We start from the raw sequence: 27,970 nt of genomic DNA on the forward strand, positions 1-27,970 counted from the left end.
ACTGTTCAAGAAGGGTGGTAAGGACAAGCCAGGGAACTATAGACCAGTGAGCCTGATGTCAGTGGTGGGCAAATTGTTGGAGGGATTCCAAAGGGACAGGATGTACATGTATTTGGAAAGGTATGAACTGATTAGGGATAGTCAACATGTTTTGCATTTGTAATAAGGGGAACAAAATGAACATATATCTTTTGGCAAAAATCATATTTTAAAGCAGAAGATAGGCTGGGACTTTTTCCAAGGAGGCTGAGGGGTGAGCTTTTTAAATCATGAGAGTCATTGCGTAGGGTGAGTAACCAAGGGCTTTTCCACACGGTAGGGGAGTCAAAAGCTACAGGGTAAGGTTTAAGATAAGAGGGAAAAATATAAAAGGGACCTGAGATGCATCTTTTTCACTCAAAGGGTGGTGAGGACATGGAGCGAACTGCCAGAGGAAGTAGCAAGCTCAATTACAATTTTTAAAAGACATTTGGATTGGTGCATGAATAGGTAAAGTTTAGAGATGTGGACCAAATGCAGGCAAATGGAACTAGCTCAGTTTGAGAAATCTGTTTGGCACAGACCAATTGGACCCAAGGGTCTGTTGCTGTTCAGTATGACTCTATGGCTATAAATATGCAGTCAAATGGCACTAGTGTATTGCCTCTCGTGTCTTTTACTTTGGTTCTTACAATGTTTTTATTTAATGTCTTCAATCATTCTTGGCCCCAGTTTTCCAGATTACTGGTACTGCTGTGCAAATATGGTGGCAGTTGAAGGCTTTACCACCACAAGCATACTCATGTGTGAATTATGAGCAGGAGTACATCATTTGACCCCTTAAGCCTAATCTGCTATTCCTTAAACCTAATCTGCTATTCATTGATCTGATTGTAGCCTCAGCTCTGCATCCTTATCTCCCACCCACACCCTTTGACTCCTCTAGCCTGATATAATGCTCACGTTGATATCTCTTGTACACCCTGTGCCTCCGTCTAAATCTTTTGCTCTGTACATCCTTGCTTCCTATGATCTGCCTGTACTGTTTGTTTGTAAACAAAGCTTTTCACTGTACTTCAGTACACGTAACAATAAATCAATCAATCCCTTATCAATTAGAAGTTTAGGAAGCCTCCATAGAGTTCCACAGACTCATGGCTCTCCGAGAGAAAACAATTCTCACTTACATCTTAAAATGAGGAGTGCATATTCTTCAAATGGTGTCCCCTAGTTTGTCTCTTCCACAAGGAGAAACATTGTTCAACATCCAATCTGTGAAGTCCTTTCAATTATTTGTATGTTTCCATAATATGACAGCTGATCTAGTAAATTCCAATGGATGCAGGCATAAAAACAAACCTATTCAACTTCCTCATAATTTTAGAGCCCCATCCCATTTCCAGGTTTTAGTTGGGTGAATCCTGTCTGAACTAGACCCACCAGATTTCTGTTGTTTCTTAAGTAAGGAGACACAAACATTACTCCAGAAATTAAAATTGAATATGAATTTTGTCTTTTAACCATTGAATTGAATATTTAGACTTTAGTGGTTTGCTGATAACCCGAGATTTGTTTAGGTTTTACCAACCTTTCAAGTTGTCTGTTGTGGGAGGTTCAATCTGTGATTGCTGTTCTCATTAGACTTCCCATTTGTGCAGAGCTTGTTTTTTTTTAAAAAAATCAGCTTTCATTCACCTCTTAGAAAGATAATTGAGACAAAATTATTTTTGCTTATTGTCAAGTGTTACAGATGGAACAGTCAAAGTGTGATGTACACATATACTTGGGAATTGAATATTGCTTCTGGCTGTTTATACTAGTTAGTTTACCATTGAGACAGATCATAAGACATATAAGGGTGCCCAGGGGTATTGCCTCGACCCAATGTGTTTATGTACATTTCTGCAGAATAAAACAACGAGAAAGGAACTTGAAGGGGCAGATTGGAATGAAGTTCCAGAGTCAGCTCTCAAGTCCTGTGTGAGTCTAATTCTGGATTCTTAAGGTCCAATTGAATCGTGTAGTGGGAACAAATGAAAATCCTGGAGGGAGTGTGTCAGGGATTAGAATCTATTTGGTTAAAGTTAAACAATAGAAGTGTCATTACACCCTACAGATAAGTTCATTGAAAGTTTGTCAAGGACCAGGGATTTAGGGGAATTTAATTTTTCTACGGTAGGCTAGGATAGTTCTAGTAGCAGAAAAGGGGAAGATTTCCTGGTGTATTCAGGAAAATTTCCTTGATTGTCTTTGTCTTTGACTGGGCTGACCAGGAAAAATGCAATGCTAGATATGATGTGGAGTCCTGGTGTTGGACTGGGGGTGGACAAAGTTACAAATCACACAACACCAGGTTACAGTCCAACACATTTATTTGGAAGTACAAGCTTTCGGAGCGCTGCGCCTTCATCAGGTAGCCAATGGAGCTAGATCTGATTCATACGAGTGAGGAGAGGTCAAATGAATCAAATAACAGTTGAGAAAGGTCTTAATGAACAGTGATCAGTTTAGATTAGCTGAGATGAGGAAAAGTCTGGAGGAAAATACTGGGGGAGGACCAATTTGCACATTGGAGAAGGTGAATAGACAGTGGGCCTTTCCCAAGTAAATTGATGTGGAGGTACTGGACTGAGGTGGGCAAAGTCATAAGTCACATGATATGAGGTTATAGTCCAACAGGTTTATTTGAAATCACGAGCTTTCAGAGAGCTGCTCCTTCGTCACCTGACGAGTGCTCTGAAAGCTTGTGTTTTCAAAGAAACCAGTTGGACTATAACCTGGTGTTGTGTGACTTATGGGAGAAAGTGAGGACTGCAGATGCTGGAGATCAGAGCTGAAAATATGTTGCTGGAAAAGCACAGCAGGTCAGGCAGCATCCAAGGAACAGGAGAATCGACGTTTCGGGCATAAGCCCTTCTTCAGGAAATGTGTGTGACTTATGGCCAAGTAAATTGAAATTGGGGGATTCTCAAGGAAAACTGTAGTAGAACAATTAGCTACCTTCAAAAAAAAATGACAGTTGGGTACAATCCCATGAGGGGAAGGTAGGACAAACACGTCAGTAACCTGGATGAAAAGTTCGACAAATAAGATGAAGCAGACAAAGGGTGTGCATTGCAAACACCTGGTCAATAATATCATTGAGAAATAAGCTGAATATAGAAAGCTCTGGTGGGAAGTGAAAAATGTTTAAGAAGCAAATTGTGAGAGTGTAGAGGTCAACAGATAATGCAAAAGGGAATCCAAAGTCTTCACAGGTAAATGAATAGTAAAACTGGTGGAGCTAATTAGGAACCAAAAAGGGGAATTGATTACAAACGTAGGGAAGTTCTACTTCAGTTTTACAGGGCATTGGTGAGACCATGTCTTAAATACTTTTGAATAGTTTTGGTCACCTTATTTAAGAAAGGATGTTAATGCATTGGAAGCAGGTCAGAGAATGCTTACCAGACTACCTGGAATGAGTGAATTATCATATGAGGAAAGTTTAAAGAGGCCAGCCTTGTTTCTATTGGAGATTAGAAATGTATGAGGTGACTGGATTGAAACATACAAGACCTTGAGAAGTCTTTACAAGGTATATGTAGAAAGGATCTTTACTCTCATTGGTCATGGAGAGAGCCAAAAAAAAGGCCTCATCTCTGTTTTAAATGGGCAATCTCTGGTTTTTAAACAGAGGGTCATGAGTCTTTGGAACTCTCTTCAAACAGTAGTGGAAACAGAGACCTCGAATATATTTAAGACAAAGATAGCTAGACCTCCTTATGCAAAGCAGTGAAATGTCATCAGGGATAGGCTGGAATGCAGATTTGGATGTATAAGAAGATCAGCCATATCTTACTGAGTGGTGCAGCAAGCCTGAGGGTTGGAATGGCCTACTCCTGCTCTTTTATTGGTATGTTCAAAGAAAGATATGAGAGATGATGTCAGAGCGTTTGACCTTTACAGACGTTACACCCTGGATAAACTGCAGTCTGATAACTTAAACCTTAATGGTGAGAAATCTTTTCGACATGATAAGATGTGGATGATTTAAGATAAGCTAGCAAGAATTTGTTAAAGATAACAAGAGTTGCTTAAATTACTTCATTAAAAAATTAATTTGGAGGTTATTTATGAGTCAATGCAGTTCATAGAGTCATAGAGATGTACAGCGTGGAAACAGATTCTTCAGTCCAACCATGCCAACAGATATCCTAAACTAATCTAGTCCAATTTTTGTTATGACCTACACAGAATTAGAAAAGGCTGTGCAAAATAGGAAAAGTACTACATGATTGACTCACCAGCAGAGTTGAAGCCCAATGGCATAAAATAGGCAGTGATAGCTTAGACGCAAGTTGGCTAAGTAACAGGAAACAGATTATTGGTGACCGACGTATTCCTTATTCAAAAAACAGTGGGGCTTGGCAATGGTGCGTGATGGGACCACTGCTTATCTTGATATACATTAATGGCTCGGATGTGTAGGGCCATTTCAAAACTTGCTGTTGACTCAAATTTGGGAGGATTGTAAAGCAGGTAGAGAATTCCAAAGATTTGTAACACTTTACATGAGGAAATTCCTCATCATCCCCTTCCTAAGTGTTCATTGCCTTATCTAAGACTGTTCTCCAATATTCTAGAAACAACATCTCAGTGTTTAACACATGGAACCTGTTCAGAATCAGATCATTCTCAGTCTTTTTGATTTGAGGGAATACAGGCCAAATTTACCCACAAAAACCTCTCCAGTGTTGTTGTGATAAACCCTAATATAATTTTAGACTGGGCATGAAGGTTTTAGAGGGAGTGCAATAAAAGAAAAATGAACAATAATGGTTCTGGGGATGAGGGGCTTCAATCATGTGGATATGTTAGAGAAGCTGGGTTTTTTCAATTTTGGGGAAGAGAAGGTTGAGCAGAGAAAATTGGAGGTGTTCTAAAATCGTGAGGGGCCCAGACAGAGGGGATTGAGATAAACTATTCCCAATGTTGGATTGATTGAGAGGCAAAAGGCACATATTTAGGTGACTAGCAAAAGGGCTAGTAACCAGAATAGTTTATTTAAAAGTATGGCAGAGGTAGATTCAAATTATGGCTTTCATTAAAAGCATTTGAAAGTGAAAACAAAATTGCAGGACTATGGGGTTAGGGCTTTTGAGAAGATCTAGCATAGACCCAGTGGGGCAAATGGCCTTCTTCTGTGCTCATAGAGTCATAGAGATGTATAGCATGGAAACCGACCCTTTGGTCCAACCCATCCATGCCGACCAGATATCCCAACCCAATCTAGTCCCACCTGCCAGCACCCGGCCCATATCTCTCCAAACCCCTCCTATTCATATACCTAGCCAAATGCCTCTTAAATGTTGCAATTGTACCAGCCTCCACCACTTCCTCTGGCAGCTCATTCCATACACATACCACTCTGTGTGAAAAAGTTGCCCCTTAGGTCTCTTTTATATCTTTCCCCTCTTACTCTAAACGCATGCCCTCTAGTTCTGGACTCCCCGACCCCAGGGAAAAGACTTTGTCTATCTACCCTATCCATGCCCCTCTTAATTTTGTAAACCTCGATAAGGTCACCCCTCAGCCTCCGACGCTCCAATGAAAACAGCCCCAGCCTGTTCAGCCTCTCCCTATAGCTCAAATCCTCCAACCCTGGCAACATCCTTGTAAATCTTTTCTGAACCCTTTCAAGTTTCACAACATCTTTCCAATAGGAAGACCAGAATTGTGTGCAATATTCCAACAGTGGCCTAACCAAAGTCCTGTACAGCTGCAACGTGACCTCCCAATACCTGTACTCAATACTCTAACCAATAAAAGAAAGCATATTAAATGCCGCCTTCACTATCCTATCTACCTGCAACTCCACTTTGAAGGAGCTATGAACCTGCACTCCAAGGTCTCTTTGTTCAGCAACACTCCCTAGGACCTTACCATTAAGTGTATAAGTCCTGCTAAGATGTGCTATAGCTATCCTGTGAACATTAGGAAGAATATACCCCTGTGCAAAGGAATTGGATTTGATTTTAGAAACTGTCATGTGATCATTATTCTGCCATTTGATTGCTTATTTCAAGTGATGCAAAGGACAGTCTCCGCTTGAACTATCGTGAAGTGTTGCCTTCTATCACTTGTTCTTTATTAAAAAGTATTTGTCTTGTAGGTCTTGGCACTACTTCTTCATCAGCGTCGGCAGCAGAAGTTGGTAGACGGACAAAATTCCTCTTCACGGCAAAATCCAAGAACAAATGCGTTGGATTGCCCAAACGTCCAGGGCGGCCACCGAAGAATCGCGACACTCAGCTTCCGCCGAACCAGGGCAGTAGCCCTCAGAACCCAACAGCAGCACAAACTCTGACCAGGTCCAGCCAGCCAAGGAAACGAGGCCGGAGCCCCAGCACGAGCTCTGAAAGTGACAGTGACAAATCAGCTGGAGGTGGTGCACACATAGGTAAAACATTAGTGTTTTACACTAAGCTGAGAAAGCAATTTAACTGCCTAGATAACCAAAGCTAAACATTTTAAATTCTGACCATTGAGGCTCCAGTTGAAATCCTGCAGTTGGAGCAGCTAGTTAGAATTTGAACAATGTTAACCTCTGTTCATAATCAACAGGTGCAAAATGTATCCCAATGTCTTTTCATCTCTGGAAACTGATGATGAATCTAGTCATTATTGATGGAATGCACATCTCCCTTTTGTATGGATCATGGATCATGCAGTTCCCATATGGATTGTTGGCATTGTCAGTCTAGTTGCCCATGAAGTTGTATATCATACAGAACGAATTGTAAATTAGTATATGTTGATATAAACCAGAAGGACTGATTTAGATTTTTGGCCTACTGCCCAGACTGGAATCTAGCATGGGGGTTGGGGGGGGTGGTGGGGTGGTGAGGGAATTGCTTGCCTTATAAAGTGCTTACATAATACTTACAAGTTGCAAGTAGTCTGTTTCACCAGATTACCTTCCAAATAGTGAAGTTGAAAACCTACACTGTACCTGACTCAGAGACACTGGAATGTATCCTAATCTAAGCTGGTAATATTCAGTTAGGGAAAACTTAATGTGGGCAGCAAGCAGTAAAGTAGTCTGTTTTGACATCCAGAACCATGATGAGTACCTGAAAAAAAGTTGAATATGCAGCTTCTCCTTTATGCTGACAAAGTTGTTGATTGCTTTATTCCCAATGGAAATTACAGTTCTGACATTCAATCAAATTTCTCATATTAGAATTAGCTTTATTGTCACGTACTCATATGAGTACAGTGAAAAGTTTACAAGCCACCGCTTATGGTGCCATCTTAGGTACAAATGTACTTAGGTACAGATTCTTAAGCACATTAGAAAAATAAAGAAATAAAAAGTCCAGTATGATAGACCTTCACACTATTCTTATGTACAAAAGCACAAAATCATAGGAATAAATTAGAAAAGTAAGGAAATAAAAAGTTGAGAATAACAATTGTCCTAACGGAGTCTGCAATGGCAGCTCACCTCCAGACAGAGCTGGTCTTGCTCTGGAGGATGGGAGTCTCTGCAGTCCACACTGTGGCCAGAACTCCGCGCTGGCTTCATCTCAAGGCCAGGGGTCTGTGCTGACTTCACTTGAGGCTCCAGGATGGTGCATGAGAAGAAAGAAGGAAAAACAAAATACAAAAAGAGTAAAAAAGAAACAAAATGGACAGAGCATGCGAGCTCCAGCTGAGAAGTCCTAATCCATTGCCATCTTGGAGAATATTCCATGGTGGATGATTGATAGCAATATATACAGACTTATAACCTTCAATACTTTGAGCTCTTGCTAATCTGTCTGATTGGTACTCTGATAAGCTAGGGTTATGTTCAAGTTTTCAATTGTAGTTTTTGCTGTGTTGGAGGTAGCAGGGAGGTAGTTGACTGATACTTCCACCACAAAGGTGGAGTAAACCTTTGCCAGGTTTGCCCTCCTTTGCCAGTCTACAACAGCACTATTGGAATGATGGCAAAAGAATTTTGTGAGAAAGCTTTGGCAGAACACAGAAAAGAACAGAAGGTCATTGTGATCATCAAACTGGATTTTCCATTGACTCCTTGTCTGTTTGTAGGCCAGGTCAGACCTGTTATGTGGTTTAATTTATTCAACCATAACACATTCAATAAAGTAAATATTTTGTAATGCCTTTTTTAATTCTGAAAAGTAATTGAGTAAAACCCTGGGACTGTCATCAGTTTGCTGCATCCTAAGAAACATGTACAGTTATAATCCTTATTACTAGTGTGTCTGAAACTATAAAATTTTAATCTGGCTTTGGTAGCACATGCAGCATAATTCTATGCTTGACGGAACCAATGGAGATCTAACCATAGTGCAATATCTCAAATAATTCCTGTACGGTACATTGATGTATGGAGGCTGTGAGAGGAATGAGGAGGAAAATGATCATTACTAAAGTGATTGTAATGTGAATAATGAATGTGTTTTGTGCTTTCAGGTTTGCCAACAAATGGGTTTGATGGAGGCAGTCAACCCGTGAATGAAAGTTTTCGTGTATATCGGAATGAACGAAGCCTCCCACGTAGTAGTTCTGACACTGAGTCCAGTTCTAGCACAAGCAGCAGTGCAGCTTCAGATCGCACCAGGTAACGGAGTTTCTTTTTTATTATGTATTCAGTGCTGACATCAATGTCTCTTGGCTTCTATAAGTTAATAACATGTAACCACTCGTTGTGAATAGTGGCCTAGCAGACCTGTTGTGTATTTGAGACTTCCTTTTTGATGCGGTGTTTTCATGGTTGGAGTGGATGTGTAATATGTGCTACGGAGGTTGAAATTGTCTGTCCATGCTGCAACATACTTCATGATAGTACCACTTCTCTTTAACATAATGTCAAAGTTTGTATACGAAAATGAGGATGCAATTGCAAGTGTGAGTACCACTGCCAGTCGTTCACTGGGTGACAAGTAGAAGTGAGTGCATGAGAGAGGAACTGACGAAAATAGACTGGAAGCAGAGCCTAGCAGGGAAGACAGTAGAGCAAAAATGGCAGGAGTTTGTGGGTAAAATTGAGGACACTGTACAGAGGTTCATCCCCAAGAAGAGAAAGATTATCCGGGGAGGGATTAGACAGCCATGGCTGACAAAGGAAGTCAGGAAATCTATCAAAGAAAAAGAGAGATCCTATAAAGTGGCCAAGAGCCCTGGGAAATCAGAAGATTGGGAAGGCTACAAAAACGAAACAGAGGATAACAAAAAGAGAAATAAGGAAGGAGAGGATCAAATATGAAGGTAGGCTAGCCAGTAATATTAGAAATGATAGTAAAAGTTTCTTTCAATACATAAGAAACAAACGACAGGCAAGAGTAGACATTGGGCCACTTCAAACTGATGCTGGAAGCCTAGTGATGGGAGATAGGAAATAGCAGGAGAACTTAATAAGTACTTTGCATCAGTCTTCACAGTGGAAGACATGAGTAATATCCCAACAATTAAAGGGAGTCAGGGGGTTGAGTTGAGTATGGTTGCCATTACAAAAGAGAAAGTGCTAGAAAAGCTAAAAGGCCTTAAAATTGTTAAATCTCCTGGCCCTGATGGGCTACATCCTAGAGTTCTGAGGGAGGTGGCTGAAGTAATAGCGGAGGCGTTGGTTGAGATCTTTCAAATGTCACTGGAGTCAGGGAAAGTCCTGGATGATTGGAAGATCGCTGTTGTAACCCCCTTGTTCAAGAAAGGATCAAGGCAAAAGTTGGAAAATTATAGGCCAATTAGTGTAAGCTCAGTTGTTGGTAAAATTCTAGAATCCATTATTAAGGATGAGGTTTCTAAATTCTTGGAAGAGCAGGGTTGGATTAGAACAAGTCAACATGGATTCAGTAAGGGGAGGTCATGCCTGACAAACCTGTTGGAATTCTTTGAAGAGGTGACAAGTAGGTTAGACCAGGGAAACCCAATGGATGTGGTCTACCTAGACTTCCAAAAGGCCTTTGATAAGGTGCCACACGGGAGGCTGCTGAGCAAGGTGAGGGCCCATGGTGTTCGAGGTGAGCTACTGTTATGGATTGAGGATTGGCTTTCTGACAGAAGGCAGAGTTGGGATAAAAGGTTCTTTTTCGGAATGGCAGCCGGTGACGAGCGGTATCCCGCAGGGTTCAGTGTTGGGGCCGCAGCTGTTCATATTATATATTAATGATCTGGATGAAGGGACTGGGGGCATTCTAGCGAAGTTTGCCGATGATACAAAGTTAGGTGGACAGGCAGGTAATACTGAGGAAGTGGGGAGGCTGCAGAAGGATTTAGACAGTTTGGAAGAGTGGTCCAGGAAATGGCTGATGGAATTCAATGTGAGCAAATGTGAGGTCTTGTACTTTGGAAAAAAGAATACAAGCATGGACTACTTTCTAAACGGTGAGAAAATTCATAAAGCCAAAGTACAAAGGGATCTGGGAGTGCTAGTTGATGATTCCCTAAAGGTAAACCTGCAGGTTGAGTCCGTGATTAAGAAAGCGAATGCAATGTTGTCATTTATCTCAAGAGGTTAGGAATATAAAAGCACCGTTGTGCTACTGAGACTTTATAAAGCTCTGGTTAGGCCCCATTTGGAGTACTGTGTCCAATTTTGGTCCCCACACCTCAGGAGGGACACACTGACACTGGAGCGTGTCCAGCGGAGATTCACACGGATGATCCCTGAAATGGTAGGTCTAACATATGAGGAACGGCTGAGGATCTTGGGATTGTATTCATTGGAGTTTAGAAGATTAAGGGGAGATCTAATAGAAACTTACAAGATAATACATGGCTTGGAGAGGGTGGACGCTAGGAAATTGTTTCCGTTAGGCGAGGAGACTAGGACCCGTGGACACAGCCTTAGAATTAGAGGGCGTAAATTCAGAACAGAAATGCGGAGACATTTCTTCAGCCAGAGAGTGGTGGGCCTGTGGAATTCATTGCCGCAGAGTGCAGTGGAGGCTGGGACGCTAAATGTCTTCAAGGCAGAGATTGATAAATTCTTGATGTCACAAGGAATTAAGGGCTACGGGGAGAATGCGGGTAAGTGGAGTTGAAATGCCCATCAGCCATGATTGAATGGCGGAGTGGACTCGATAGGCCGAATGGCCTTACTTCTGCTCCTCTGTCTTATGGTCTTAAGTGTGCTGAGCAAATAGCAGGAAATAGCACATCTATCCTAAAAAAGAATCTTCTTCCTCACACTAGCACAACTCCTTCGAAGCAGGGTCGAGGGAAGCCTTCCTTTTCCCGAGTGAATTTCCATGAAGATAGTAGTGAGGACACTTCCTGTACAGAGAATGAATCCTATCCAATTGGATCAAGCAGACATGGACATGGTGGTGAGTCCACTTTTGGAGAGGGTTAAACAAGTTTTAGAATTTCTCAGTTAAGTTCAAAAACATTTTCCTTTTATCAAGTCATAAACACAAATGGTACTATCAAGTAAGGAAGATGAATGTTTGTTCTGAATGAGGTATGTCCCGTCAAGTTTGACAACAGCACCTGATCTTTTAGAAGCAAAGTACATGAAAACATAGTATATGCACGTGTCTGTGTGCACATATGTTCATATGTGACACTGTACAAAATGTTACATTGTCTCTTAAATGCTATGCTACGTTAGAATATTATTTTTGAGCAATGTAGGATGCAAAGTGAATAAGGAGAAAGTTTCTATGTGTAACAAAAATGTATTCCTGTAAAGATTACAAAAGCATAAGATCAAAGTTTATTGTAAAGAGGCCAAAATATAATTGCATAGACACAAAGCTTGAGCACACATGGATAACATCAGTTAATATTTTACATCTGTACATTTGAAAGGTTAATGGATCTTTATTCTTTATAGTTGCCAATGGACTTGCTTTGTGTTCAGCATTTTCAGTTCATTTGACAAACTCCAGTAAAAACAAATTATATTTATTGATATTTAATATACTATCATCAGAGGAATGTCAAGGTTTGAATTTCTGAGCATTGTACTCCTTTTTCATTAATTTATTTAAGAGTTATGTTGTGCATGATTTCTGTGACCAGTGTTTTCCCTTTCACTTTGAATGCAGAATCTATCTTTTGTGTCTGTCTTGCTTCAGTGAACCCGACAAGCATCACGAAAAACATTAAATTGCTGGTGAAACTCTGCAGGTCTGGCAGCATCTTTAGGGGGAAAGCAGAGTTAATGTTTCAAGTTCAGTCTTCAGCTTCTGATGAAGAGTCACCGGACTTGAAATGTTAACTCTGCTTTCTCCCCACAAATGTTACCAATCTGCTGAGTTTCACAGCTTCTGTTTTTGTTTCAGATCTTCAGTATCTGCAGTTCTTTACATTATACCCACGAGCATCACATTAGTTAGTGCATATGGATTAGATATAACCTGAGGGAAAAAGATTTGGGAAAATATGTGCACTTTTCTGCTTTCATATCATTCTTTCCTTGTACTGTGTAGAAACGGCATATATTCCAAGTGAAAGATCATTTTAAAGAAATCTTAATCTGACTCTCCATTATGGATTTTGTATTGTATCACTGGGAAAACTGGTTGTTTATCAGTTGTGTTAATAAGTGTTTTTCAAATATTGGAAATGTCCAGATCCATTTTGATTTAGACCCCTCCATGTCTTCCAACTCACCCTCACCTTTAATCGTCAGTATTGCCCTGAACAGGCTTTGCAGGTAAATTAATCAATTGGAGAACATAAGTGGTTAATTATCATGGGTGCTCTGGTGATGGGGGAAAGAAAACATTTTAGTTGCTTGCAAGAGCACTTCTAGATTTGAATTTTTAAAATGAAAATGTTCAGAAAGGGCTCTTGAGGTATAGTAGCAGGTCCCTACCTCTGAACCAGTATACCCAGCTTCAAGTCTCACCACCTCTAGAGGTGTGTCATAACATTTGAAAATAGGCCAGCGAGAACTCTTGTGGTGCAGTAGTACTGTCCCTTCCTCTGAGCTAGATAGCCTGGGTTCCAGTCCCCCCTGCTTCATTTGAGTAGGTCAATCAAAGTATCTGAACGTGTCCTGGAGAGGCCTTAATCATGGTTGGAGGGTGGGGAGTGTAGGTGCTCAAACATCTTTCCTGTTTCTGGTGCCAAGTGGGGATCAGAAAGAAACCAGTCCCGCTGTTAATCTGCATTATATTTGAATTGTTAAATAATATTAATAAACATCCTTTTATTCTTGGGGAAACACAACACTTTCATTCAATCTAAGTCAGAAAAGACTTCATTAACCATTAACTATTTATATATCCAAATGCAGTGTACGAGGACGAATACTCTCCCTTTTCCAGTGATGTCTTCCCACTATCTTACCGACCAACTCTCCAAAGTCCATTATTTAATCCCAATCATTTGCTTTCACTAAATAACATATACTCCAAATGCATATTGCAAACTCCTCAAATTTCCTTACCTTCAACTCATCCAAACATTAATGCCATTACTCAATCTTCTCAAATACTCACCACATATTGCTAGTACCACTATTTTCCCTTATCACTAACTGCTAACTCCCCAAATACTTAACTTGTGTTTATCATAAAAGACTAGTGTTTCAACACTTTTTTCTCAGCTATTCCAGGAACCAAGGAGGAAACCAAAAGTAAATATATTTCAGAATTCTTCTATCACTAACTGAAGTCTGAGCTAAAATAACACCGTAGAAATACATTTTGTAACTTGGTCAGTTCTATATTTAAAGTTACATTATTAATTAAGTGATTAAACACCCTTGTATTAGCTATTACTGAATTTTAATTGTTTCCTACATAGAGCTGGGATTCGTAGTTTTCCCAGAGCTATCATTCCATCAGTTGAGAAGGGAACAAGTTTATTTTCAAGACATTTTTTTTAATAGGTGCATTCATTTATGGGATGTGGCCATCACTGCCAGGCCAGCCTTCGTTCCCATCCAATGTCGTGATGATGTGATGATGATAAAATAGTGGTAACATAGGTGAATAGTTTGTGAAGCAGTGCCTGTGTACTTTGGTTCCCTTCATATATGTATACAGTCTAGCAAGGTCATGTATGGAATTTATATTGTTGCTATGAACTTTATCCTGTGTTACATGCACTAATGCTGTGAATGCTGAAATACTGAAATCACTGGTGATTTTATACAAACTCATTGGCCCATGGTCTTGATGGGAATAGAAGTTAAACAAAGTCCAGTAATCTGAAATGGCCAAGAAGCATTTTACATTTCAGTACAAATCATAAAAGTGCTGTAAATACCTGATTTCTATCACAAAAGAAAATTCAGATCTTTTAGTTGCTCTCACTCTGCATGTGATACAGAGAATTCTTTTAAAAATCTCTATTGAATATCTCTTTTCTAAATCTCTCCTTTTGTAACAGTGCGTAAAGGATTAAGCCGATCTACGGGCTGGATGTCAGATGATGAAGACAGTCCTTTGGAGTCTCTGGATTTGGTCTGGGCAAAGTGCCGGGGATACCCATCCTATCCAGCCCTGGTATGTCCTTTGACTTAAAAGTGTATGATAAAGCAGCAGGTGGGCAGGACATTTTGCTTCTGAGCCATTCCTCGATGCTTCTTTTATCATGTGTCACTTCTGAATCCATAAGTTATAATTTTGTTCAAATAATGAAACTTGGACATTTTTTCAATTAGTTTTGTTAACATTAGAGTTTTAGTTTGTGGGCAACATCTCTGTGGGCTAGATATGATGGTGCTGATCCCTCTTGCCCTTTAAGACCATATGAACAAGGAACAGGATTGGGCCATTTGGCTCCTCAACCCTACTCCATCATTCAGTAGGATCATTTCTGATCTGACAATCTTCATGTCTACTTTCCCGCCTTTCCCCATAACTCTTGATTCCCCCATTGATTAAGAATGTATCTTTCTCAGCCCCCTGATGGTCCCGATCCCCCTCGCCCCTCTCCTGCCCCTGTGTCTGTTCACATCCTGCCCCTGATGGTGCTGACCATCCCAATACTCCTTTTCACACCTGACAGAATTTACCCTCTTCCCTTGCCTCAACTGTGCTCCCCTCTCCCTCCCTGTCAATCCTCGTCACTTTAGCTGATGCATTTAGCATTTCACTGGTTTCATACCTGCTTTCAAAAGCTGTAAGTGGATCCACGTAAAGTTCATGTAACTGTGGGCCAAATAGTCCTAAGATCCATGGTTCTTGGCATCTCATCCCAGTGTTATTGGAATCACAGAGCAATATGAGCAGGGTTAAACTGGGAATGGGAACTTCAAACTTCCCACGTAAGTTCTGTGGATGTATTTGTGTGGGGGACTTACTCAGGATCCTGAAGTGCATTAACAATGTTGGGTCAGAGGTCTCTAGCCCAAATTGAAAGATTTGGGCTAATGAATCCGCTGAATTCTGGTCTGTTTACTCATTAGTGACAGAAAAGATTTGAATTTATGTAGTGCCTTTCATGACCACATGCTGTCCTGAGTGATTTACAACTAATTAATTTTTATTTTGAACTGTGGTCACTGTTGTATTACAGCAGCTAATGATCACTTAGGAACTCCCACAAAGAGCAATGTAATAAAGACCAGATATCATTCTTTGTGATGTTAATTGAGGGATAAATATTGGAGGCAATGTTCTCTCTAAGCTGTGCACATGTGCAGCAGTTCTGATGTTCTGGGAGTCACTGCCATGCATGGACCTCAAAGGCATATGAAGCCAGTAGGAAAATTAGGGGGAATGCTGATTGGACATTTAAATCCTTTTCCTTTCCTTTTTGATCCTGATTTGACTATAAATACGTATGCCTTGCTCAATCTCCTTCGAAGGGAGGCCATTACACTGACATCACTGAGCAGGGATCTCTCATGTGATGTCACTAACTTCACGCCACATAAAAATACTGTTGTGTCTGATTTGATAAATTTAAGTTGTAAAATACGCTGGTAATTGGAATAAAGAGGAACCTTTAGGCTCTTGTGAGAACCTACCAGCCCCAGAATATACCTCCATACCTCTCAATGAATTGATAGCACGGATCCAAATTGAGACACAATGTTGACACAAAATTATATTGAAAACAGAGTGTATTATTATGCTGATAATATCCCTGTCCCAGTCAATCAACATTCTGATTGAAAATGAAAGTTTCCAGACTTTTCAGAATGCACAATGAATTAAAATCATTCTATGCATGTAGAATTCCGTACCTTCCATTTGGGAAAGTAGTATTAGTGAAATGGCCTCGTGCAAAACAGCACAGCCGTGATAAGGAACATGCCTCTTATAGGATCAGTCTGTATTCCACCATTCTGTGGTGATGTACCACAGTTTTTTAGCATGTTGCAATCCTATCAGCAAAAGGCTGCATTTATTGCCACAGACCGACAGAGGATGCACTGGCTGCCCAGTCAATCATAGTGCCTATGATGTCACTGCCAGCAATACATCAAGAATAGGAGCAATAAATTCCAATCCGGGCACTGTGATTTCCTCATTGGTCTGTTCCAAACACATCTCTGACCTGTTCCTGACCCCTCACTGCCCCTCCACTCCCACATTGTACCATGTTGCCTCAACAGATAAGTGAGAGAGAGGCAGTGAGGGATTGGCAGTAGAGCACCTCATGAGGTAGGAAGTGGAGTGGTGAGGAGGGATATGCTGAACGAAGTGTTGACTGGGGCTGCTGATTGAGGCACCAAGAACACTGAGTGTGGCAGGACAGTGAGATGTGTGTAATGCTGTGAGTGTGACCAGGGTTAATTGGGTTTTAGTGGCATTGTGCATATGCAGCTGGTGCCATCTTCCAACTCTAGGCGCATATCGACTATATCAGTGGTGCCAACCTCTTCTGCCATTGCAGTATCAGTGGATTCTTCATAAATAAAATAGTTGCGTTGTCCAGGATTTCGACACAAAAACAGCAATGGATAGACCTCAACAAAACCTAGCCATGAATTTCAATGTGAAGCTGTATTTACAAAAGACTAGCACGGCATACTCCTGAATTGTGCTACCACTGACTGTGCGCTTATATGTATCTTCTCATTCTAATGCAACAAACCATAGCTAACATTTCATTACAAGTAGAGGTCTGGTATGAAGGTTTCACATTGCAACAGTTGGTTGCTATTATGATCCTCATTGAGATCTATCATCTTTTAAAAGATATTTGAATTCCCAGTGACTGGAAGGATTGTGTGACAAGAATTCAAGTTTAAGACTTTTATTGTAACAAAGAAATTAAAACAAAACATTGACTAAACACTGTTTTTGCAGGCAACTTAAACTCCTCATTGCAGAAAAATTACCCCATTTAACTTTTAAATGACTGGAAATTCTTGCCATTATTGTGCATTATGCTGTCCCTAAAATGAACATTTGATTATCTTCTAATCCCAGAATTGACTTATAAAGTGAGGGTTACCATAGCAACTCTTTCCACTAGGCAAAGTTAGGCAAATTTTCCAGTCTTTTCCAATTTAAATTATCACAAACCTGCTGTCAAACCAGAATATGAACTCCCACTGATGAAGACGTTTTCTCTGCTTTGGGGGCAGGAGTGGCTACCTCTTTCTCAGCTTTCTGTCAGGTTCTTGTACACAGCTTTGTCTTAGAGAATTTCAAGGAGACCTTAGAAATACGCTGTAACCCAGTACAATGTGACTTACTTTGCTTCTTCTCCTTACAAATTTTATCACATGCCAAACTGAATCACATGGACTTTGCATCCAGGTAGAAATGGACCCTCAACTCCATTCTATCTTCAAAGTAAATGGTTTATTTAATGTCGTTGTGGTTCTGTTCGCCGAGCTGGGAATTTGTGTTGCAGACGTTTCGTCCCCTGTCTAGGTGACATCCTCAGTGCTTGGGAGCCTCCTGTGAAGCGCTTCTGTGATCTTTCCTCCGGCATTTGTAGTGGTTTGAATCTGCCGCTTCCGGTTGTCATTTCCAGCTGTCCCTTGCAGTGGTCGGTATATTGGGTCCAGGTCGATGTGCTTATTGATTGAATCTGTGGATGAGTGCCATGCCTCTAGGAATTCCCGGGCTGTTCTCTGTTTGGCTTGTCCTAGAATAGTAGTGTTGTCCCAGTCGAATTCATGTTGCTTGTCATCTGCGTGTGTGGCTACTAAGGGTAGCTGGTCGTGTCGTTTCGTGGCTAGTTGGTGTTCATGGATGCGGATCGTTAGCTGTCTTCCTGTTTGTCCTTTGTAGTGTTTTGTGCAGTCCTTGTGTGGGATTTTGTACACTACATTGGTTTTGCTCATGCTGGGTATCGGGTCCTTCGTTCTGGTGAATTGTTGCAACAGACACAATTCCCAGCATGAGCAAAACCAATGTAGTGTACAAAATCCCACGCAAGGACTGCACAAAACACTACATAGGACAAACAGGAAGACAGCTAATGATCCGCATCCATGAACACCAACTAGCCACGAAACGACACGACCAGCTACCCTTAGTAGCCACACACGCAGATGACAAGCAACATGAATTTGACTGGGACAACACTACTATTCTAGGACAAGTCAAACAGAGAACAACCCGGGAATTCCTAGAGGCATGGCACTCATCCACAGATTCAATCAATAAGCACATCGACCTGGACCCAATATACCGGCCACTGCAACGGACAGCTGGAACTGACAACCGGAAGCGGCAGATTCAAACCACTACAAATGCCGGAGGAAAGATCACAGAAGCGCTTCACAGGAGCCTCCCAAGCACTGAGGATGTCACCTAGACAGGGGACGAAACGTCTGCAACACAAATTCCCAGCTCGGCAAATAGGAACACAATAACGAGCATCCAAGCTACAAATCTTTTCACAAACTTTGGTTTATTTAATCACTTGTAAACTTGATGTCCCTAATAACTCCTGTGAGATTTGGAAACTAACAGTCTACCCACAGTTACTGCAGATGCTCTTGCTCTGTCTACACAATGAACTGGTGTGAACATCTTGCACTTATTCCCTTTAACCTTTAACAACTGAGCCATCAAGATTTGCTATAGTGCAATTAAAGATCCAGAGCGTGGAACATGCCCACTTTACTCCTCCATTTCATTCTAAATTAAAAGAGATAATCGCAAAATACAAACCTAATAAACTTTGTGTTTGTAATATTACTAAGAAGAGAAATTAGTTGTTTTAAACTATGTGGTACAAACATATTCACTAAGATGTTGTTGCATATGTGTAACTACTCTAGATTATTGATCCGAAGATGCCTCGGGAAGGGCTTTACCATCACGGTGTTCCGATACCTGTTCCACCACTTGATGTGCTCAAGCTGGGAGAACAAATGACTGTGGAAGCCCGGGAACACCTCTACCTCGTTCTTTTCTTTGACAACAAGAGAACATGGTAATACTGAAAGAACTTCTCTTTCTTGTTCAGACCACATGACTACAGAGTTGAATCAGATTAGTTAGGCTCGAGGACATCACCATTTTAAAATAGTCACTGACAGTAAGGGAAAAGTAAGTAAATACTTGAAGCACAGCAAGATAAAAGGAATAGGAGACAGCAAGGTATTGGAATTAAATAAGATTATTCTAGCAGATTCAGCATAGATGTGTTGGTCCAAACAGCAACTTTTGCACTGTTAAAGTATATGTACAAATTGAGCTTTATAGTGGGGTTCGTAATCTCAAAACATGTTCTGCACTTGGTAAGCATTGATAAAACGTTAATAAAATCATTAACTTGAATCTGATTATAAAGCCACAATTTGTACATTAATGTCTTCTGTAGATGTTTAAGACAGAGATATGTAAATTTACACTAGTCTCCAACAGAAAAAAAACTCCAGCTCTAAAAGAACAACCTACAACTACCCAATTGCTCTAACTGATCAGATAAACATTACTTAAAAATAAATTTAAAAAATAAATTTACCCTATCAAAACAATAATTTACTTTTTGTTTCTCTGATATTTGTCATGAGATGAGTATTCGAAATATCTTTGTGAACAATCCACAGAGCATAAATTCAGGTCCCACAATTGCAGTCTGAGAGCTTTGATTTTATTAAATCAGGAAATAAAAAGCTGGTATCAGTAAAAGTGATGAGAATGCTCTCTGATTGGTATATTAACCCAACTCGTTCACTCACATTCCTTAGGGAGTCAGACCTGCCATGTTTACCAGTTCTGGGACTCGAGCCCACATGTGCCTCCAGTTTGGCTCCAATGTAATTGATTTTAAATTACCCTGTGAGCAGTTCGTTTGTTATACCATGCTGGTACACCCTGATTCAAGAAGAAACATTGCTACTTCCTCAGGATGACCAGAAAAGAACAATAACTAGGCCTATGCAATGAGTACATATAACTGATACATGTAGTTAAGTGGAGGGAGTGGGGAAGGAAAAGGAAAGAATTTGAAGATGATGGAAAATAAAGTATCGTGAAAATATTTATATACATTATTTATATAAGGCACTTTTATACAATACTGTACATGTGTTTTTATTACTCAGGCAATGGCTCCCTCGAACAAAGCTCGTCCCTCTTGGTGTGGACCAGACCCTGGATAAAATGAAGATGTTAGAGGGGAGGAAATCAAACATCAGGAAATCGGTGCAGATAGCATATCATCGTGCCATGCAACATCGAAGCAAGGTGCAGGGCGAGCAGAGCAGCGATTCCAGTGACACTGACTGACCATAGAAATTTCATTCATTTTTTAATGTTTTATTTTTTTAAAATAAAAATGGACCTGCAACTCAGTGATACTGAGTGTAAAATGCAGAAGACAGCACCGTCTCAAAGCACTGAATTTTAAACTATAAAGTACGGAGCAGAGACAGAACAGTGCTGGCCGCTAGACGTGAGCCGATGGACAGCCGAGGGTTCTGAAAACAGGAAGCAGAGCAGCTATTCTGACAGTACTAAACTGTGTTAAACAAGAGTCAAACCATTCTTTAAAACACAAAATTAAAATAAGGAATACAGTCATCAGATTTGGCTAAACCTCTAAGTCTAGATTTTTTTTATATAAAGTTGGCAAAATCAGAAACCACACAAGTGGCTTTAATTAAATTCAGAGCATAAAATGAGCAATATAGAGCATCGGATACTGTGAAGCCATGGATTGCCTTAATTCTTACTTGCTTAGAATTATGAATAAGTGATATTATGGACTTGCAATTCCTGTATGAAGTCCATTTCTTATGATCGTATTTACATAATGAAAACCCTCGTAGAGAACAGGTTTATGCCAGGACTTAAAATTCCTCCATTACATTACTTATCCATAATTTCCAGTTGAGAAAAGCTAAACTCAACTAACACTGATGACCTAAAAAGGAAAGTGAGAAGGGTGCTCTGACCAGAGGGAAGTAAAAGCTGAAAGCATTGACAATAATTAAATGTGGAGAAAAGTGACTAATATAATGAAATTGAGTAAGTTCACTGCTAGATTCCTGTTTGTTTACAAATTACATAAGACAACTCTTAATTGTTTTGGGACAGTAATTCTAATTTTAAACCTGCTGCTAAATACCACACTTCAAACAAGCAAATTATAATATATACACTGTCATTTCATTGAAGTTATAGCCATCTTATTCATCCCATGAAATCAGTGAAAACTTATACTATTGATATTAAATATACTGAGTACACTTATCTATTCATGTATACAGTTGCACATATATCTGTCGCCCTTGGGTTTCTCTCTCAAAGTCACATTTGTGCTTCCAGATTTAACCTTTGACTTGCCTGTTAAATTACTGGAAAACTAAAGTCTGACCTTCTGCAAAACAAGTTAATCTGAGAACATGCCCAAAAAGAACCCATTCAACCTGTTTTTGTCCTTTGGCTTAAATTATGCTGGCAGTACTTTCTGAACTCTGGGATAGATGTGTTTTTCTTGACGGAAAATAAGTGAGAAAGTGAGGAATGCAGATGCTGGAGATCAGAGCTTAAAAATGTGTTGCTGGAAAAGCGCAGGTCAGGCAGCATCAAAGGAACAGGAGAATCGACGTTTCGGGCATAAGCCCTTCTTCAGGAATGAGGAATGAGAAAATAAGTGAGAGTCAGTTATCAGAGTTTTATAGGCTGTTAGAACTGCATTTTTTCCTAATCTTAGTGTATAAAAATATGCACAGCTGGGATGATTATCTCAACTTTTGCATTCTTGTTCAGTCACATTTTCACCCTGTCTGTTCTGTTTGGGAAAGGGTCAATATCATCTTCAACAGGATAATTAACTAGCGAAAGGTACCTTTGATAGGCTACATAGGTAATTGAATGAACCTATGAACTCAATTGTTCATTGCTCTGAATTGAACATTAAGTCTGTATTTTAAAAAGACTGTGGTGAATAGGATTATTAGATTCCCTTGAGAGAGGCTGATCACTATATGGATATGGAAAGGCCATCTCCTTAATGTCAACATCTTTGTTGCTACATGTAACATTATTTTTAAAGCAAATAGTTTTTGTTGAGTTTCTCTGTTCAGTTTTTTCTGAACAATTTGCCATTTTCCATCCAAAACAGACACCTTATTTGGTCAAGGGGGAGTAATTTAAGAGCAAGTTGTGTTATGTAATTATCAGGCAGACAGTTTTAAAGCGACTTCTGGTTTGATAGAGGTTTGACAGAGTCACCAGATAGATTGGTGCTGCAGAATTTCACAGGTACAGTATTGTGTCAGGTACATGATGCCTTCTGTTCTCCTGAAGACCATACTTAAAACTTGATCGTAGAGATTGAGTTCTGGTGAAAGTCTGTTACTGTAAGTAGAAAGCTGTGATTGAAAGCTAAAGTTTTTAGGAAGAAAGCTGGAACACTCTATGTATGTCTCAGGCAAAGGGAGGAGTACTTCCATTGTTGAGTACTTCCATTGTTGAGTACTTCCATTGTTGAGTACTTCCATTGTTGAGTACTTCCATTGTTGAGTACTTCCATTGTTGAGTACTTTAATGCCTCTCCAGAGAAAATGGAAAATAATTAATTAGAACATATCTCATTGCGGTTAAATACCTTGTCAGGACTGTCTGATAATGTTAATTCATATAAACTAAGGAGGTCCCAATACTCTCTGGTCTATGGTGACTTTAGTTTGGGTATAAGTGGAGATGCTATAGTTGATCGCAATGATGGGTGTTGTATGAAAGGGGAATTAATCAGCTTGGGTCTCTGCTCCAGATACACTTGTTCAATGCCAGCATTTTTGGTAGGGGCCAACACTTTTTGTGCTTATGTATAACATTGCTACATGTAAAAGGGTTAGTACTTCATGGAGGTGAAGCCAAACAGAAATCAAGTATATTCTTTCCAAGAGCAAATATTCCTCGGAAAAGATTCTTAATGACCTGTTTATTTTGTGAGGCAAAAACATAATTGGAAATTATTTGTTCTAAAGTTGTGCTATTATTGTGCCTCCATCTGCTGTGGGAATTATGTCAGCCCAATACTATTGAGAACTTTAGACTTTGCCAGTATTTACAATAATGATAAACTTTTAGAATATCTAACCTTATTGAAATCCTTAAAGTACTTCACCCTATAAAGTACAGCAACTGTGTCAGCAAACGTGATATTGCTACTCCTGGACTGAAATTGGAGGGTGGAAGCAATCCCTAACTCCATTCACAGGACGGGCCGCAGTGAGAATACCTGTCCTTGGCCAGGAAATGTCTTAAGTGTATTCTGAGGGTCAAATTTTAAATAGTAAATATTGTCCTCCCTACCCAATCCCGTAATTACTGTTGGTTAAAGAGATGTACAGTCACTCCATTAAGTGCTCAAATTAATTGTTATGTACAATCATTGACTGCTTTTGAAGTGTCGATAATTTAGAAACATCTTATCAAGGAGAAGACTTTGGATAAAGCCCCAAGACAAATTTATCATTCAGTATCTTTCTGCAAATGAAATCCTGAATCTAATTTTTATATCAGATGTTTTGGGGAGAGGGGGATGAATTCAACTACCTTTGAGTTTGTATCACCAACTTCTGTTTTACTTTCCTGAGGCTCAATGTGAAAGCACACATTACTCTCCTAACTTTGACTCTATTACTCATGCTGCTTGTTGAATCCAGTGACTGAGAGGAGCATACATAGCAAAATTTCACATAATTGTGCTCAGCTTCAAGACTCCCAGAAACATGGTGGCTTTCACTATGAGAGTCAGGCATAAAAGTAGTTGAGTGCAGCAATATGCTGTGGGTAATGCAAAATTGCATCCACCTATTACTATGCTATGATGGGAGGCATTGAACAGAAGCTGGACGCTTGGCAGTTAGAGAACCAGTACTGACCAGCTGTTGGATGACTTTAAACTGACATGGAAAAAGGCTCAGGTGACTTGGACTTCCATTGTGTGTGTATGTAGAAGATCTGAGGAATGGGCTGTATTTAGAAAAGCTGTTTTAAATTCAATGGGGAATTGCATTTGCAGAGGGTTACTTAGGGTTAATGCATTTATGTGGTTGGAAATCCCTGTGGGAAACTTTTTCTTTTAAAGTAGATATAAAATTTGCTAATGGCTTCAGTGTGGACTTGTTAGTTGATGATATCTAATTCTTCTGAAATTCCACTTAGGGTGACCTGGTGTCAACAGTTGAAATCAAATTAGCAAAGGTGACCACTTTTTAGGAATAACTTTCCAAATTGCAATAAAAGCAAAAGGAGATTGATAGCATTAAGTCATCAGTATTGTCACATGCATCAACAGTGCATTTCAGTCCCTTCTATACCCAGCAGGTGCACATAACTTCTCACTTATTAGAACATCATCCCAAGGCAGGGATAGAGCTGCAAAAGAGAAGCAGTCAGTTGGACAGCTGAATCTCTGTGAATGGTATCTTGTGCAGCAATTGTACGGAAATATCTAATTAGCAGGTGGATGCTATTACCATTAGAACTTTGTAATTGGAAATTACAAGTATTTGCTATCAGTGTTGGATGCATGAATGTTCAGTATATTCTATTTTCTGCTGTATACTATTTTAAAGAAAACATTGTCTCCCCTTTCAAATGACAAAAACAGGATTCTGTCCGTAGTAAAATCACCAGCAGTAATTTCTAGTTTTTAAATCCATTCACATTTCTGGCCAGTTCGAGGATTTAAAATGGAGTTGTTTGTGTAATCATTGTCTTTCTTGGAAATACCTTTAGTGTGCTTTTTGAATACGTGACCTAGTTTACATCCAATCCACTAATGACCTTCACTGAATAAGTGCCAATATGGTTCAAGGCTTTATTTGCTGATATTCAGAAACTACATTAACCAGTCAGTTTTTATCCTTTCTATAATGGCTAACTGAAATGATAGCCACCTATTGAAAATTGATGAGATCTAGCAGTAGGTGGGTGAATGAGCCAGAACTTTCAAAGTCACTTAATATGTAGACGCACTTTATTAATCTGTCCATGAAAAAAAACACTTTGCTGGATAAATTTGTCAGCTTTAATTACGTGTGTATGTTTTGTCTATAGTTTTTTATACAAAGCAGTGAAAAATAAAGACAGACATTAAAACACTTGCTAATATCCTAAAACATAAATTAGAAATTCCATTTTTTAAAAGTAAACAGAACCATTCATATTTGATCATCTTAGAGCTTCAAGCTTCCTACATATACATACTCATTGGGTAACAGTTCCTTTCTCTCATTGCTTACTGAATGCAAATTAATTTATAAATCAACATCAAATATCATGCTAAATTTTGATAGTGAACTTCCTCTGCTGATTAATTTATTGTTACTATGAGTTTTAATTAATTTCATTTTATTCTCAATACCACCACCCCCCCCAAAAAAAGTCTTCCTCTGCTGGGCTCACTCTGCCACAGGTCACCATTCTGAGCATCCAGTTTGGAACTTGTCAAACCTTTTAAATAAGAATGGAAGCATTCTTTTGTTGGGCTGGGGTGGGGTTGGAGGGGGCATATTTACATTGTATTCATACAAGTTGTAGCATTTGTGGCTTTGGTGGCCAATGAAAGAGAAACAAGTGATGAGCTTGTCCTTTAGATGTTTGTGACCCTCTGGATGTTGGATTCAGAACTCAGTGCTCGAATTGCTGAGCTCCTCCTTTTATATTTGTTTCTAATCAGTTTGTGTATTTTAGACTAAATTGGGACACAAAAATAATAATTCTGTTACTAAAGATCTAATTTGTTTTGAGTTTTAAGATAGGTTCAGTAAACTAAACTATAATTCCATGCAGCAATTCTTATTTCTTCTAATCCTTTGAGAACATTTTTGGAGAAATGGATTAAAATGGCTTTGGATGGGTTAAAGGGCTTTGAATGGGTATGTTTCATTTTAGTTAGATCCACAAATAAAGGCCTCTGTTTTCATAGCAATGATGGCTTCTCAACAGATATGTAACAAGTTAGACTTCTGGCTGCCATTAGGGAATTGGATTATTACAGAGGTTTCAGCTAAAGAAATCTTTTAGAACCCATGCAATGATAGTTCCATCAGTGCAATGCTGGTATATAGCTTATGTCATAAATTCTCTGGATATTTCAAACTCCTTCCAAAACACATCTGGAAACACTCTGTTAAATGAATAGGTGATGCAATGAAATTCTTAATACTTTCAGTTTACTTCAGGGATTTTTCATGCTCCCAAATACTTAAGTTTACTATTTGCTTTCCTAAAAGAAATGCCAAATTCAGGGCAATAGCAGGATTAAAAGGTGGAAAATTTTTCAAGACTATTGACACTGGTTAGAGGCTGTGTAATTTAGCCGTGGTGTAGAGCACTAGGCTTAATGGCACTAATGTTCAGTTTATTAACAGCTCAACCATTTTCTATTAATTCTGTGTCATACATACTTTACAGCTAACCCTGAGTTTAGCAAGATGACTCGTCTTGGGTAAGAAGGAATGGTTTGATTATTTGTCTTAGAAAATAAATTGGTATTTTTTTTAAATTGATGAAGTTTTAATTAATTCCTTCTATTTTGGAGCTTTTCGACAAATCTGTTTGTCAGTTTTCACCTTGTTGTACATCTAACACTTTTCACTTTGTTTTATTAATACTGCTTTTTTTCTTTTGTTTATATAAGCTCACCTATTATAGATGTGATATTAGATCTGCGAACAAGGAAGAGACCATGCTGCTATTGCAGTCCACCTGCAAAGCGAAGCTCATGTTTTCTTTCTTGTGGAATCTGGACATAAAATTCTCTTGTGTCCATTTTGGAATTTCACTAGGTGCCATAATTTTGCTGTAACCTGAATAATTTGTAAATTCTTATTGGATCAAAATATTGGATTGCACTTGCAGAATGTTGTGTGCATGCCTGCTGTTATGGATAAACTTTTTAGGGTATTTCACAACATTGAAAGTTTTTTTAAAAAAATTGACTTAGAAGGATGTGAATAATTCTTTGACGAGTGTGCTTTGTTAGTACACGAGATGGTCAGTGTGGTAAGTAGTTACAGGGGAATAATTGAGATCAGATGAGTAGGGAAGTGTGAGGGAGTAATAGTGTTCCAAGGTTGTTAAATGCAATTGCAACTATTAGGGGAAGTATTCACAGCATAAATACATCCTTGTCTCCTGTACAGCCTAACTTTTTCATGGAGTTGTTCTGACCTATCAGGAAAAATAGTTGTTAAAAAGGAAACTCCATTTCAAAGATAAACCTGGGCAGGAAGACAAAAATAAACTTAATTTTGATCAGTCTGCACTCAAAAATAGCTATTATCTTTCCTGTTAATGGCTCACCTTTAATGTTTAAATGACACTAATTTGGCAGATTTCCTTTTATACAATGATTTAGTGCCATGCTTGACTTGAAAATATTCATTTTCTGAAGTAGAAAATTGTCACCTCCTTTTTCAGCCTCCTCCTTTTCCCTTTTTAAAAAGCCTCCCTCCCCAACCCCTGATGAGCATCAAGTGGTTTCATAAGACAGTTGAACAGATTGACTAAAAATATCTACAAGAGCACTTTTCTACATGAAGGTTCAGACAGTCTGATGTAACACCCTTTGATCAAATTCCTCCAAAGTGTGATATTTTGCAGCATCCCTCATTACATTTGCTTCAGGTGTAAAATTATATTTAAGTTTTAAT

At 39.3% G+C, this 27,970-nt stretch overlaps 1 protein-coding gene across 2 annotated transcripts in view; it reads left to right on the top strand.

Annotated features, from left to right (window-relative positions):
• The window catches only part of brpf1 (bromodomain and PHD finger containing, 1), a 60,475-nt gene that overhangs the window by 31,793 nt on the left and 712 nt on the right, over window positions 1-27,970 (top strand). For both annotated transcript variants that reach the window (XM_072582013.1, XM_072582012.1), the window contains exons 8-13: window positions 6,134-6,421; window positions 8,446-8,593; window positions 11,167-11,300; window positions 14,320-14,435; window positions 19,127-19,281; window positions 20,399-20,540. In XM_072582013.1, the coding sequence (XP_072438114.1) occupies window positions 6,134-6,421; window positions 8,446-8,593; window positions 11,167-11,300; window positions 14,320-14,435; window positions 19,127-19,281; window positions 20,399-20,540 (983 nt within the window). The remainder of the gene's footprint in view (window positions 1-6,133; window positions 6,422-8,445; window positions 8,594-11,166; window positions 11,301-14,319; window positions 14,436-19,126; window positions 19,282-20,398; window positions 20,541-27,970) is intronic.

Source organism: Chiloscyllium punctatum, chromosome 12 (genome assembly GCF_047496795.1).
Source record: "Chiloscyllium punctatum isolate Juve2018m chromosome 12, sChiPun1.3, whole genome shotgun sequence".
NCBI lineage: Eukaryota > Metazoa > Chordata > Chondrichthyes > Orectolobiformes > Hemiscylliidae > Chiloscyllium > Chiloscyllium punctatum.